Source organism: Bombina bombina, chromosome 3, assembly GCF_027579735.1.
Source record: "Bombina bombina isolate aBomBom1 chromosome 3, aBomBom1.pri, whole genome shotgun sequence".
NCBI lineage: Eukaryota > Metazoa > Chordata > Amphibia > Anura > Bombinatoridae > Bombina > Bombina bombina.
Genome location: NC_069501.1, coordinates 664,138,193 through 664,153,946, shown reverse-complemented (window position 1 = coordinate 664,153,946; position 15,754 = coordinate 664,138,193). Strand labels below are relative to the sequence as shown.

Genomic DNA, 15,754 nt, shown 5'->3' with positions numbered 1-15,754 from the left:
TTCAATGAAAAAAAAATGTTAATTAAATCCCACCCTTTGTGTCTCATTACTCGTGGACTCCACAGCTTGGGTATTAGTTCCCAGGAGTAATGGATTGTGGACTTTCCCTACATGTATGAAAGAAAACAATATTTATGCTTACCTGATAAATTATTTTCTTTCATAGTGGCGAGAGTCCACCCTATGTTTTTTGTTTTGGTGTGTTTTTCTTCAGCAAATCTTTTTCTATGCTCCTTGTATTTTTGCTAATTTCTTTTCCTACCTAACTTTGCCTGGCTATACGTTAGACTGAGGTACCTGTGAGGTGGCAGGGGTTTTATAGAGCTCTTGGGGTTTGTGAATCTTAGCCTCCTCCTAGTGGCAAGGAAGAGTAATTCCCAGTAGTAATGGATCATGGACTCTCACCACCATGAAAGAAATTAATTTATCAGGTAAGCATAAATTATGTTTTTGATGTGTTTTGTGCAACTTTTTAGTCGAACATAACAGTTAACCAGAAGTATGAAGTTGTGCTATCCCTGCGCACGTTAAAGGGACAGTCTAGTCCAAATTTAACTTTCATAAATCAGACAGGGCATGCAATTTTAAACAACTTTCCAATTTACTTTACTTTCTTGGAATTTTTTTGCTGAAAGCAATACCTAGGTAGGCACATATACTAATCTCTAAACCCTTGAAGGCCACCTCTTATCTCAGTGCATTTTGACAGTTTTTTTACAGCTAGTTCATGTGTGCCATATTAATAACATTGTACTCACTCCCGTAGAGTTACCTAGGAGTCAGCACTGATTGTCTAAAATGTAAGTCTGTCAAAAGGGAATAATAAGGGGCAGTCTGCAGAGGTTTAAATACATGTTAATCACAGAGTTAAAAGTACATTAATATAACTGTGTTGGTTATGCAAAGCTTGAGAATGGGTAAAAACATAATTTATGCTTACCTGATAAATTTATTTCTCTTGTAGTGTGTTCAGTCCACGGGTCATCCATTACTTATGGGATATATTCTCCTTCCCAACAGGAAGTTGCAAGAGGATCACCCAAGCAGAGCTGCTATATAGCTCCTCCCCTCACATGTCATATCCAGTCATTCGACCGAAACAAGACGAGAAAGGAGAAACTATAGGGTGCAGTGGTGACTGGAGTTATAATTTAAAATTTAGAACCTGCCTCAAAAAGACAGGGCGGGCCGTGGACTGAACACACTACAAGAGAAATAAATTTATCAGGTAAGCATAAATTATGTTTTCTCTTGTTAAGTGTGTTCAGTCCACGGGTCATCCATTACTTATGGGATACCAATACTAAAGCTAAAGTACACGGATGATGGGAGGGACAAGGCAGGAACATTAAACAGAAGGAACCACTGCCTGTAGAACCTTTCTCCCAAAAACAACCTCCGAAGAAGCAAAAGTGTCAAATTTGTAAAATTTGGAAAAAGTATGAAGTGAAGACCAAGTTGCAGCCTTGCAAATCTGTTCAACAGAGGCCTCATTCTTAAAGGCCCAGGTGGAAGCCACAGCTCTAGTGGAATGAGCTGTAATTCTTTCAGGAGGCTGCTGTCCAGCAGTCTCATAGGCTAAACGTATTATGCTAAGAAGCCAAAAAGAGAGAGAGGTAGCCGAAGCCTTTTGACCTCTCCTCTGTCCAGAGTAAACGACAAACAGAGAAGAAGTTTGCCGAAAATCTTTAGTTGCCTGTAAGTAGAACTTCAGGGCACGGACCACGTCTAGATTATGCAAAAGACGTTCCTTCTTTGAAGAAGGATTAGGACATAATGATGGAACAACAATCTCTTGATTGATATTCCTGTTAGAAACAACCTTAGGTAAAAACCCAGGTTTAGTACGCAGGACTACCTTGTCTGAATGAAAGATCAGATAAGGAGAATCACAATGTAAGGCAGATAACTCAGAGACTCTTCGAGCCAAGGAAATAGCCATCAAAAACAGAACTTTCCAAGATAAAAGCTTAATATCAATGGAATGAAGGGGTTCAAACGGAACACCCTGAAGAACTTTAAGAACCAAGTTTAAGCTCCACGGAGGAGCAACAGTTTTAAACACAGGCTTAATCCTAGCCAAAGCCTGACAAAAAGCCTGGACGTCTGGAATCTCTGCCAGACGCTTGTGTAAAAGAATAGACAGAGCAGAAATCTGTCCCTTTAGCGAACTAGCGCATAAACCCTTTTCTAAACCCTCTTGTAGAAAAGACAATATCCTAGGAATCTTAACCTTACTCCATGAGTAACTCTTGGATTCACACCAATATAAATATTTACGCCATATCTTATGGTAAATTTTTCTGGTTACAGGTTTCCGAGCCTGTATTAATGTATTAATAACCGACTCCGAGAAACCACGCTTTGATAGAATCAAGCATTCAATCTCCATGCAGTCAGCCTCAGAGAAATTAGGTTTGGATGGTTGAAAGGACCCTGAATTAGAAGGTCCTGCCTCAGAGGCAGAGACCATGGTGGACAGGACGACATGTCCACTAGGTCTGCATACCAGGTCCTGCGTGGCCACGCAGGCGCTATCAGAATTACCGATGCTCTCTCCTGTTTGATCTTGGCAATCAGTCAAGGCAGTAACGGAAAAGGTGGAAACACATAAGCCATGTTGAAAACCCAAGGGGCTGCTAGTGCATCTATCAGCACCGCTCCCGGGTCCCTGGACCTGGATCCGTAGCACGGAAGCTTGGCATTCTGGCGAGATGCCATGAGATCCAGGTCCGGTTTGCCCCAATGCAGAATTAGTTGAGCAAATATCACCGGATGAAGTTCCCACTCCCCCAGATGAAAAGTCTGGGGACTTAGAAAGTCCGCCTCCCAGTTCTCCACGCCTGGGATGTAGATCGCTGACAGGTGGCAAGAGTGAGACTCTGCCCAGCGAATTATCTTTGAGACTTCTGACATCGCTAGGGAACTCCTGGTTCCTCCTTGATGATTGATGTAAGCTACAGTCGTGATGTTGTCCGACTGAAACCTGATGAACCTCAGTGTTGCTAACTGAGGCCAAGCTAGGAGAGCATTGAATATTGCTCTTAATTCCAGAATGTTTATTGGAAGGAGTTTCTCCTCCTGAGTCCACGATCCCTGAGCCTTTAGGGAGTTCCAGACTGCGCCCCAGCCTAGTAGGCTGGCATCTGTTGTTACAATCGTCCAATCTGGTCTGCGAAAGGTCATTCCTTTGGACAGATGAACCCGAGACAACCACCAGAGAAGAGAATCCCTGGTCTCCTGGTCCAGAAACAGTAAAGGGGACAGATCTGAGTAATCCCCATTCCACTGACTTAGCATGCATAATTGCAGCGGTCTGAGATGCAGGCGCGCAAATGGCACTATGTCCATTGCCGCGACCATTAAGCCGATTACTTCCATGCACTGAGCTACTGATGGGCTTGGAATGGAATGAAGGACACGGCAAGCATTTAGAAGTTTTGATAACCTGGACTCCGTCAGGTAAATCTTCATCTCTACCGAATCTATAAGAGTCCCTAGGAAAGGGACCCTTGTGAGTGGAAACAGAGAACTCTTTTCCATGTTCACTTTCCACCCATGCGACCTCAGAAATGCTAGAACTATCTCTGTATGAGATTTTGCATTTTGAAAACTTGACGCTTGTATCAGAATGTCGTCTAGGTACGGAGCCACCGCTATGCCTCGCGGTCTTAGTACCGCCAGAAGCGAACCCAGAATCTTTGTAAAAATTCTCTGAGCCGTAGCTAACCCGAAGGGAAGAGCTACAAACTGGTAATGCCTGTCTAGAAAGGCAAACCTTAGGTACCGATAATGATCCTTGTGAATCAGTATGTGAAGGTAGGCATCCTTTAAGTCCACTGTGGTCATATATTGACCCTCTTGGATAATGGGTAGGATGGTCCGAATGGTTTCCATCTTGAACGATGGAACCCTTAGGAATTTGTTTAAGATTTTTAAGTCTAAGATTGGTCTGAAGGTTCCCTCTTTTTTGGGAACCACAAACAGATTTGAGTAAAACCCTTGCCCTTGTTCCGTTCGCGGAACTGGGTGGATCACTCCCATCACTAAGAGGTCTTGTACACATTGTAGAAATGCCTCTTTCTTTACTAGGTTTGTTGATAACCTTGACAGATGAAACCTCCCTTGTGGAGGAGAAGTTTTGAAGTCCAGAAGGTATCCCTGAGATATAATCTCCAACATCCAGGGATCCTGTACATCTCTTGCCCAGGCCTGGGCTAAGAGAGAAAGTCTGCCCCCCACTAGATCCGTCTCCGGAAAGGGGGCCCTGTCTTCATGCTGTCTTAGGGGCGGAAGTAGGCTTTCTGGCCTGCTTGCCCTTGTTCCATGACTGGTTGCCTTTCCAACCTTGTCTGTAACGAGCAGTAGTTCCTTCCTGTTTTGGAGCGGAGGAAGTTGATGCTGCTCCTGCCTTGAAATTACGAAAGGCATGAAAATTAGACTGTTTGGCCTTTGATTTGGCCCTGTCCTGAGGAAGGGTGTGGCCCTTACCTCCAGTAATGTCAGCAATAATTTCCTTCAAGCCGAGCCCGAATAAGGTCTGCCCTTTGAAAGGAATATTCAGTAGTTTAGATTTAGAAGTTACATCTGCTGACCAGGATTTAAGCCATAGCGCTCTGCGCGCCTGTATGGCGAATCCGGAATTCTTAGCCGTAAGTTTGGTTAAATGTACTACTGCATCCGAAACAAACGCATTAGCTAGCTTAAGCGTTCTAAGCTTGCTCAAAGTCTCATCCAATGGTGCTGTGCGAATCGCCTCTTCCAGAGACTCAAACCAGAATGCCGCTGCAGCAGTGACAGGTGCAATGCATGCAAGAGGCTGTAATTTAAAACCTTGTTGAACAAACATTTTCTTAAGGTAAGCCTCTAATTTTTTATCCATTGGATCTGAGAAAGCACAACTATCCTCCACCGGGATAGTGGTACGCTTGGCTAAAGTAGAAACTGCTCCCTCCACCTTAGGGACCGTCTGCCATAAGTCTCATGTAGCGGCGTTTATAGGGAACATTTTTCTAAATATCGGAGGAGGGGAAAAGGGCACACCAGGTCTATCCCACTACTTGCTAATAATTTCTGTAAGCCTTTTTGGTATAGGAAAAACGTCAGTACACACCGGTACCGCATAGTATTTATCCAGCCTACATAATTTCTCTGGGATTGCCACAGTGTCACAATCATTCAGAGCCGCTAACACCTCCCCTAGCAACACGCGGAGGTTCTCAAGCTAAAATTTGAAATTTCTGAATCCGGTCTCCCCGAATCAGAACCGTCACCCACAGAATGAAGCTCTCCGTCCTCATGTTCTGCAAATTGTGACGCAGTATCAGACATGGCTCTCGTGTCATCGGCGCGCTCTGTCCTTAACCCAGAGCTATCGCGCTTGCCTCTTAACTCGGGCATATTGTATAATACTTCTTTCATAACATTAGCCATACCATGTAAAGTGATTTGTAAGTGCCTTAATGTACTTGGCGCCTCAATCTCACGCACCTCCCGAGCGGGAGACGAAGGTACTGACACGTGAGGAGAGTTAGACGGCATAACTTCCCCCTCGTTGTCTGGTGATAATTTCTTTATTGGTACAGATTGACTTTTATTCAAAGTAATATCAATACAATTGGTACACATATTTCTATTGGGCTCCACATCGGCTTTTGAACATAATGAACAAGCAGATTCCTCTGTATCAGACATGTTTAAACAGACTAGCAATGAAGCTAGCAAGCTTGGAAATTACTTTCAATAAGTTTACAAGCAATATAAAAAACGCTGCAGCGCTTTTAAAAACACAGTTGAATAACAAAGAACTAATTCAGTTATAGTCAACAATTCTTAACGGTAAATGTATTAATTAGCAGAGGATTGCACCCATTAGCAAAAGGATGATTAACCCCTCAATACCCAAAAACGGATATCAAATTAAGATTTTACGCTTTTATCACAGTCAAACACACTGTCACAGGTCTGCTGTGACTGATTACCTCCCTCAAAAACGAATTTTGAAGACCCCTGAGCTCTCTAGAGACGTCCTGGATCAAGGAGGAAGAAGCAGGAAGACTGTGCTAGAATTTTAACTGCGCAACAAGGCGCTAAAAAAAGGCCCCTCCCACTCATATTACAACAGTGGGAGACCTGATATAACTGTTTCTATGCAGAAAAATAAGTTAGCCATGTGGAAAAAAATCATGCCCAAAAGGATTTATCACCAAAGTACCTCACAAAACGAATAACATGCCAGTAAACATTTTAAAAACAAACTTTTTCAATGTCATGCAAAGTTATCACTAAGCCTGCTACCAGTCGCTTCTACTGCAGATAAGGCTTAAGCATTATTTCAGTATTAACAGTATTTTCTCAGTCAAATTCTAGTCCCTAGAAAATAACTCAACTGCGCATACATTTATCAGCCTGATACCAGTCGCTACTACTGCATTTAAGGCTGTACTTACATCATATGGGTAACAGCAGTGTTTTCTTAGTCAATTCCATTCCCAGAAAATATTGTACTGCACATACCTCATTTGCGGGGGACCCCGCATGCTATTCCCATTTTCTGAAGTTACCCCACTCCTCAGAATGTCGAGAACAGCCAGTGGATCTTAGTAACGCCTGCTAAGATCATAGAAAACGCAGGCAGATTCTTCTTCCAAATACTGCCTGAGATAGAAAAACAGCACACTCCGGTGCCATTTAAAATAACAAACTCTTGATTGAAGAATAATTAAGTAAAAACTCCAGCTCCTCTCGCGACCTCCTTCTTTGTTGAGGGTTGCAAGAGAATGACTGGATATGACATGTGAGGGGAGGAGCTATATAGCAGCTCTGATTGGGTGATCCTCTTGCAACTTCCTGTTGGGAAGGAGAATATATCCCATAAGTAATGGATGACCCGTGGACTGAACACACTTAAGAGAAAAAGGGTTCATCTATTATTTTAACAATAAACATTTTGTATTAGACTGTCCCTTTAAATTAAATTGCTCGAGTGAACACAATTACTTTCAACCTGTAATACGCACGCTACTTCCTATGTGCGCAAAGAGCCATAATAAACCACTTTTCGCTTGTGTGCAACAGTTAGCACGACACTCGTAATCTAACTCTTTATATGAAGAAGAAAAAAAGGCTCTGCAATGCCCTTGCATTGGCTGTACTGCCCGACCGTATATGTACTATGAGTTAGCAGGCAAGAAAAGGTAACTGGGTAATGAAAGTATCTACTGCTTTAAAAGCGTGCAGGAAAAAATGCACTGTGACACTTTCTTTTACAACTCTATATAAGTTAAAGTTTGTAGTAGTTCGAATTAAAAATTATTAATGTATAATTTCATATGATATGATAAACTGCATGTTAGATATAAAACATGTCTGTTACACTTTAAAGACTGGCAAAACAAGCTTGTTAACTATAATTAATTATGATAAGATATATCTGGTGTATTCAATAACAGAGCTTATTTAAAAAATAATAAAGCATATTTTATGCAATTATATATTATAAATAAAACAGAAGAGTCCTAAAGCATCTCACACAGAATGGTGAATGGTGAGGACTCTAGTAAATAAAATGAAACCCATTTTAAAACCTATTATTTCCACCATTTTTAATGTGTTCTTTTTGCAGATTATAAATTTGTGTATTTTGGTGCCTTCCCTTACTGTTCCTTTTTTGGCAGTGAAAACTTAAATAATCAACATCAGCTGTTTTGTTCCTTGTTCATGCTCTCCATTTTGTCTTAAAGGGACAGTGTACTGTAAAATAGTTTTTCCCTTAATGTGATACCAGCTGTAGAGTATAAAATGTATAAAAATTGTTTGTTTTGGTTTATTTTTATATATGAAAATAGCTGATTTTAATATTTGCTGAAGGAACAGCATTGCACTACTGGCAGCTAGCTGAACACATCTAGTTTGCCAATCACAAGAGACAAATGTGTGCAGGCACCAATTAACAGCTAGCTCCCACTAGTGGCACACTCTATCTGAATCATGCATTTAATTTTGAAATTCCTATCCCTTTGAATGAGCTATTTGTAAACAATGTAATACACTCCAGCATTTAGGGTAAACAGTCCCTTTAAAAGACAGTTAACACCTTGTAATTGCAGGACATTTCTGTTGTGTTACTCATATCAGTGAAGTCTTAACATTTAAAACAAATAAACATCCTTTTTACTGTAATTATTTTTCAAAAGCCAAGCTCCACCCACCATTTGCCAGATTTGGAGGAGCCAATCTGGGCTTTAGTCCACAGACAACAAGGCAAGTCAAGGTCATATATGTGAATTGTTTTGCAGTCTTCAGAAATCAGCTGGTTTTATTCCAATTTCTGAGAATTAGAAATTGCTCAATTTTCAGAGCTAAATTATATCATAAAGGGGGCAAAATAAATAATACAAATATAATGCAAAGCTGTTTCATTACACATAACTAAACATTTTATATAAAAATTGCAAGGTGTTTACTGTACTTTTAAAAAAATAAACGGAAAATGGCTAAGCAAGAATTAATTACACTGATTTAAAAGAAAAAAACAAAAATGAAGACCCAAACTTACTGCTGACAAGGCCAGAATTTGCTGTTGGATAGTCTCCTCTTCATTATATCCAACCCAAGGTGGAGCTGCTGCTTCTAAGTGACAAAAAAAAATGAGAATCAGAATAGAAAACAATGTGGTGAATACAATACAGCACATAGACATGAAATCTCCATAGACAAACTTTGGAAGTATAATGGTCCATGCTTAAGAGCTCAGTGACTATAAATGTGGCACTGTCATAGAATGTCATGTTAGCCACAAGTCAGTTTGTGACATTTCTGCCCTACAAGATCTGTCTCGGTCAACCGGGTTATTAATGTGAAGTGAAAGCATCTAGGAACAATAACAGGCCAGCAAAGAGGTGGTAGACTACATGAACTGCAATAAATTCAAACAACAACAAAGGAGCGCTGGTTAACACATAGGAGGTGACTGAATCCACCTATGAAAAACCTGCTGACCAGTATATATCCCTATAGGCTGTAAAAATATAGTATCAATAATTAAATAGAAAAGATCAAGTGCATATGCTAATAATCACAATTTGCTAAAAGCAATTTAGTTAAAATTTAATACATAAAATTCCAGAATTAAAGAAATAAAAACATTAAACACAGACACATTTCATATAACACAATTGACAATTTATATAATTTATGAAAAACACATATCTTAAATGACGACTCTTGCCTGAGCTAGACAAAATAATGTTTGTTCTAAAGTCCCAATGAATCCAGATAAAGTGTTGTCTAGAGGCAAAAAATGCAAAGGAAGGTCCCGTTACAGGCGGTAAGATGTTTATAAAGAATGGTGTATTTTAGTACTTACACCGGGTGTTGTCACTTTTAGTTTTGTTAGAATCCAAACATCCACAAGTAGAGGCTGTGATGATTGGGTTCCCCAGCCTTTTAGGTCCACATCTGGTATAAAGTTCTTTCAAACACAGACTTTAGGTGATCTTAGGAAGTATTGGGATATTTTGTCAACTGCTGTGGCTGTATAGCCTATACCAGACAACAGACCGTTATTACTCCCCTATCTACACCTTACCTACACCTGTTCCTACAGGTGCTTCTTTGGATCAAAATACAATAGCTACAACGGAATTGAGCAACGCGTTTCCAAAGTCTACCCTCCTTTCTCAAGCTCAATTTTGCAAAATAGTTGCTGACTCTTTTTATAGGCTAAGTACCAATTGATCAATCAAATTAACATTAGTAAAATTGATGCTTGTATTCTAAATTAATTTATTCCGTATTACAGCTTATTTGGTTTTCATAAATAATGACTTTTATAATATTTATAAAACTGATGTTAAAATGAAAAGGAAAAAACACTAAATTAAATATAAAACAAATCATTGAGTGTACAGAAATAGTGCATAATTAGCTATTGGAGTTAATAGAATAAGTTTATATACATCTTTAAAAAAAAAATAGATTTTAAATTAAACATACAACATACATACATACATATACATACATACATACATACATACATATATATATATAAGAATTGTTTTTAGAAAATATATACCAATATTCAATAGACACAAGATAAATTTGATAAAAAGGGGAGTTTAAAAATGATGATAATGCATACTAAGAAACCTAAAATGGAAATTGCATTCATTTGATCTTTCAAATATGGACAGTAGATGGCAGTACAGGACAAGTTATATTTATTCTGCCTCCTATTTAATAAGTGTGGCTATGGATACAATATGTATCGATTTTGGCTAAACTACATAACCATTATGGATACAATTTATATTTGGTTACACTATAAATATATACCAATATTCAGTAGAGTTTAAACAATGATGATAATGCATACTAAGAAACCCAAAATGGAAATTGCATTTGTTTGATCTTTCAAATATAGACAGTAGATGGCAGTACAGGACAAGTTATGTTTATTTTGCCTCATTCAAAAAGTGTGGCTATGGATACAATATGTATCGATTTTGGCTACACTACATAATCATGGATACAATTTATATTTGGTTACACTATATAATCATTAGTCTAAGTGTTGAATGTAGCTAACCCTTAAAAAACTATGCCTATATGGAAGAACCAATACTTTTTTTTAAAAAAAGCAAAAGATGAGGGTATATTGAATGATAAAGAATTATCTGTCCTGTGAATGGATACCACTTTTATATGTCTAGCCTAAAATACGTAAGTCCCTGGAAAATCCACCAGGCCACCCGATTATTTCGGAAATAGACTCCATTTCCAGTAATTTATCTCAATACCTAGATTTTTATCTACAGCAACGTGTAAGAACTCTTCCATCTTATCTTAATGATTCTACAGATGTTTTAAAAATATTTAATGAGATGAAATGGGAGGAATATTTCCTAATAGCCTCGTGATGTTTCTGCTCTTTACACAAGCATAAGACATACAGATGGTTTAGAAGCTATTGGTTATTACTTAAGAGAAAGATATCAGTCTAGAGAAGAAACAAAAAGATTTTATTATAGAGGCTATTAGTTATATTTTAACCCATAACTATTTTTTCTTTGAAAATAATGTCTATCTTCAACTGTACGGAATGGCTATGGGACTTAGTTTGCCCCCAGCTATACTAATTTGTTTATGGGAGCATATTCTCCTAGACTCAGTAGATCTGGGGGCGAACCTACTGTAGTTCTCTTCAAAAGGTATATAGACGATATTCATATAGTGTGGCGTGGTCCGAAAGAGGATTTAGAATGTTTTTTTAAGGTCATGAACAACAACACCACCACAAATAATTTAAAAATTCACATATAAAATAAGTGAAAATTAGATAAATTTTTTAGACCTGAACATTAAAATAAATCAAAATAAAATAACCACCAAAATCTTTTTTTAAAGAGGTTGATGCTAATAATTGTATACACGCCACCAGCTGTCACCTTGAAAAATGGAAGGAGAATATCCCCAAAAGACAACTAATAAGAAAAAATTGTTCAGAAGATCAGGACTTTATAGAGCAAGCAGAAATCATTAAAAACAATTTTTTGGAGAGAGGATACAATTATGAAAAATAAAAGCAAAATAAGAATGAAGTCTTGAATATTGATAGAGATAATTTGATCAAAAAAATAACCAAAATCTAAAAAAAAAAAAAAAAAAAAAGGAAGAGATCCAAATAAGTCAGAGGAACAACTATTTATTTATACCTTTTATTACACAGTTTAGCACCAATAAATCTATGATAGAACAGATTTTAAGGAAACATTGGCCAATTTTAAAAACAGACGACACCCTGGGACCTAAATTGGGGGGGAAAAACATTGTTTATAGAAAGGCAACAAATGTGAAAAATATGTTAGTACCAACTGATATGTATAAGAAAAAATATAATACCACAGATAGAGACCTCTGGGGGAAGGACATTAAAGGTTTTTCCCTGTGGCATTTGCAAATCCTGCAAACACTCCCAAAAAAGGAAAAACTTTCACCTCTTTCGTAACTAAGAAAGAATACAAAATTAACAAAACCATTAGATGTACAGATAGAGATGGGGTTTACCTAATTGAGTGCAAATGTGGGGTAAAATATATAGGTGGATCTGAGAGACCCGCAAAGGAAAGGATAAGGGAACGTATCAATTCTATTGAAAATATGGATCAGGATAGGAATAAAGATCTACCAGTCCATAAACATTGTAAGTCTTGCAATAGGGGAGATCTAGGCCATTTTAAATTTACAGTCATAAATAAACTACAAAAAAAATTGGAGAGGGGGAAATAAACACAAGGCATTATTATTAAGACTAGAAGCAAAGTGGATTTTTGAAATGCACACCCTTACTCCATCTGGCCAAAACATAGATTTCGATCTAGGAAGTTTCCTCTCAGATTAAAAATGTTTTTATATTGCTCATTTTTTTACTAAACTTTTATTCAAAACTTATTAATTGTTAAGTGCTAAGGGATTTTTAATGCAGGCATAGTTTTTACGGCTTAGCCACATTCAACACTTAGACTAATGATTATATAGTGTAACCAAATATAAATTGTATCCATGATTATGTAGTGTAGCCAAAATCGATACATATTGTATCCATAACCACACTTTTTGAATGAGGCAAAATAAACATAACTTGTCCTATACTGCCATCTACTGTCCATATTTGAAAGATCAAACAAATGCAATTTCCATTTTGGGTTTCTTAGTATGCATTATAATCATTTTTTTAAACTCCCCTTTTTATCAAATTTATCTTGTGTCTACTGAATATTGGTATATATTTTTTTAAAACAATTCTATATATGTTTTTAAAAAAAAAAATAGATTTTAAATTTAAGATGTATATAAACGTATTTTATTAACTCCAATAACTAATTATGCGCTATTTCTGTACACTCAATGATTTGTTTTAGATTTAATTTTGTGTTTTTTCCTTTTCATTTTAACATCAGTTTTATAAATATTATAAAAGTAATTTTTTATGAAAACCAATGTTAGCTATGATGCTGTATACATTAATTTAGAATACACGCATCAATTTTACTAATGTTAAATTGATTGATCAATTGCTACTTAGCCTATAAAAAGAGGCAACAACCATTTGCAAAATTGAGCTTGAAAAAGGAGGGTAGACCTCGGAAACAAGCGTTGCTGAATTCCGTTGTAGCTATTGTATTTTGATCCAAAGAAGCACCTGTAGGAACAGGTGTAGGTAAGGTGTAGATAGGGGAGTAATAACGGTCTGTTGTCTGGTATAGGCTATACAGCCACAGTCGTTGACAAAATATCCCAATACTTCCTAAGATCACCTAAAGTCTGTGTTTGAAAGAACTTTATACCAGATGTGGACCTAAAATGTTGGGAAACCCAATCATCACAGCCTCTACTTGTGGATGTTTGGATTTTAACAAAACTAAAAGTGACAACACCCGGTGTAAGTACTAAAATACACCATTCTTTATAAACATCTTACCGTCTGTAACGGGACCTTCCTTTGCACTTTTTTCTTTCTAGACAATACTTTATCTGGATTCATTGGGACTTTGGAACAAACATTGTTTTGTCTAGCTCAGGCAAGAGTCGTCATTTAAGATATGTGTTTTTCATAAATTATATAAATTGTCAATTGTGTTATATGAAATGTGTCTGTGTTTAATGCTTTTCTTTCTTTAATTCTGGAATTTTATGTATTAAATTTGAACTCATTTGCTTTGACTCATTTAAGCAAATTGTAATTATTAGCATATGCACTTGATCTTTTCTATTTAATTATTGATACTACATTTTAACAGCCTATAGGGATAGATGCTGGTCAGCAGGTTTTTCATAGGTGGATTCAGACACCTATGTGTTAACCAGCACTCATTTTTTGTTGTTTGAATTTATTGCTGTTTATTGATCTTTTTCTCTAGATTATTTAAAAAGGAATAACAGTATTTTTAATTGCGCTAATTACCCTTGCTGGTTTGTTCGTTGTAAGACTACATGAACTGACAGAGTGAGGCAAGTCCAGTTGTAACACTCGCTACAGAATTACAAGCTGCCTTTAAAAGCAACATCAAGAACGTGAGTGGAAAGCTTCATGAAATGGGTTTCCATGGTCGAGCAGCTATACACAAGCCTCACATTAATATACAAAATACTAATTGTTGGTTGAAGTGGTGCAAAGAATGCCATCACTGGACTCTGGAGCAATAGAAATGTGCTTTATGGAGTGATGAATCACAAATCACTATCGGGTAGTTTGATGGAAGAATCTGGGTGTGGGGGATGCCAGGAGACCGCTATTTCTACTACTTTACTTCAAGAATACCTGGGATGACTTCAAAATTGCCTGGAATAAAGCATAAGGCTATCCTACAAAATAGATTAGCTATCCCTTTTAGGAAATTTTGGGCAGATTTGTTGAGCCTATGATTCTTATATGCCTTTCACAATCTATGTTTCTATGCTTCCTAATGGAATGATTAGTGCCTACTGTAAGTTTGGTGGAGGAGAGATAGTGATCTGGAATTTGGACTATGCTCCTTAGTATCAGAGAAAGGTCATCTTAATGCAAAACATTTAAGACAACTGGGTGCTTCCATTTTTGTGGCAGCCTCTTGGGAAAGGCTCTTTCCTTTTCCAGTGAGGTCCATGAAGCCATGGCTTGACAAAGTTGATGTGGAGGAACTCATGTGTCCTGCACAGAGCCCTGAACGCAACCCCTCTGAACACCTTCGGGCACCAATTCCCACAGACACTCCAACATTTTGTGAAAAGCCATCCCAGAATAGTAATGCAAAGGGGGTGTGTGATGGCCATGTGTCCACATACTAGCATATATAGGAGATATACAGCATAAAACTGCAAGAGGGGGGGGCGGAGCGAGCGGCTCACTGTAATGGCCGCAATATTCTAAAGCTCTGTATACAAGCCGGGTGTTACAACAGCTCACAGCGAGTACAGCTTTGTAAATCTAGCACTTAACATCTGAAACTGTAGATTATAGCCTACCGATCTTAACCTGGGGTCAGAGTAGCACTCAACATGCAGGACGATCGCACAACAGAGGAAATGGGCTGCTGGAGCAAAGGCCTACAACGGACTTTACTGCTCATCGCTGCAAACGCAGAACATGGAGCTGAATGGATACCAGCGCTTTTGAAGGAGGCCTGTGACAACTATTCGCTGGTAATACTGTCAGCGCTGTGCAGGTAGTGTGACTACAGAAGAAATGTGTTCTCCCCCTTAACGCAACGAATATCAAATTAATAACTAGGGGCACGGACATAGACACGACTCACAAACTTTATACTGGCTAGCACACAGGCTATATTATAGGTGCGTGCTCATCAAGGCAGAATTTACTTGGGTCCTATCTACAGTCATTATACTTGGTCTCCCTGATCACTAAACTGGACGTTGAGCAAAGACACTAATCACCACACCTAAATGTGACGCTTTTTTTTTTTGACTAAGCAAAATGGCGCCCTTTCACTATTTGAACTGCTCTTATAACAACAATTCCTGCTCTCAGAAAAGAAAGGGAAATTAGCTGGTCCTTTTTATTTTGCAAGCTGAGTGATTATCATTGACTTTGGCAGGTTAAATAGCAGTTGCCTAACAGATCCAGGAGGCATAATTACAGCACCTGATAAGTACGCTAAGGACCATTCTAAAGTCATTACCGGTTACTCCTGTACCAAGTCTCTGCTATACACACACCTGTGCCCCCTCTCCTTTTCCCGTCACTTTGAATGGTGAC

At 38.1% G+C, this 15,754-nt stretch overlaps 1 protein-coding gene across 1 annotated transcript in view; it reads right to left on the bottom strand.

The window, feature by feature from the left end:
* Positions 1-15,754, bottom strand: part of SYAP1 (synapse associated protein 1) — a 60,201-nt gene that overhangs the window by 30,468 nt on the left and 13,979 nt on the right. Inside the window, exon 4 of the mRNA XM_053707403.1 lies at positions 8,558-8,631. Coding sequence (XP_053563378.1) covers positions 8,558-8,631 — 74 coding nt within the window. The remainder of the gene's footprint in view (positions 1-8,557; positions 8,632-15,754) is intronic.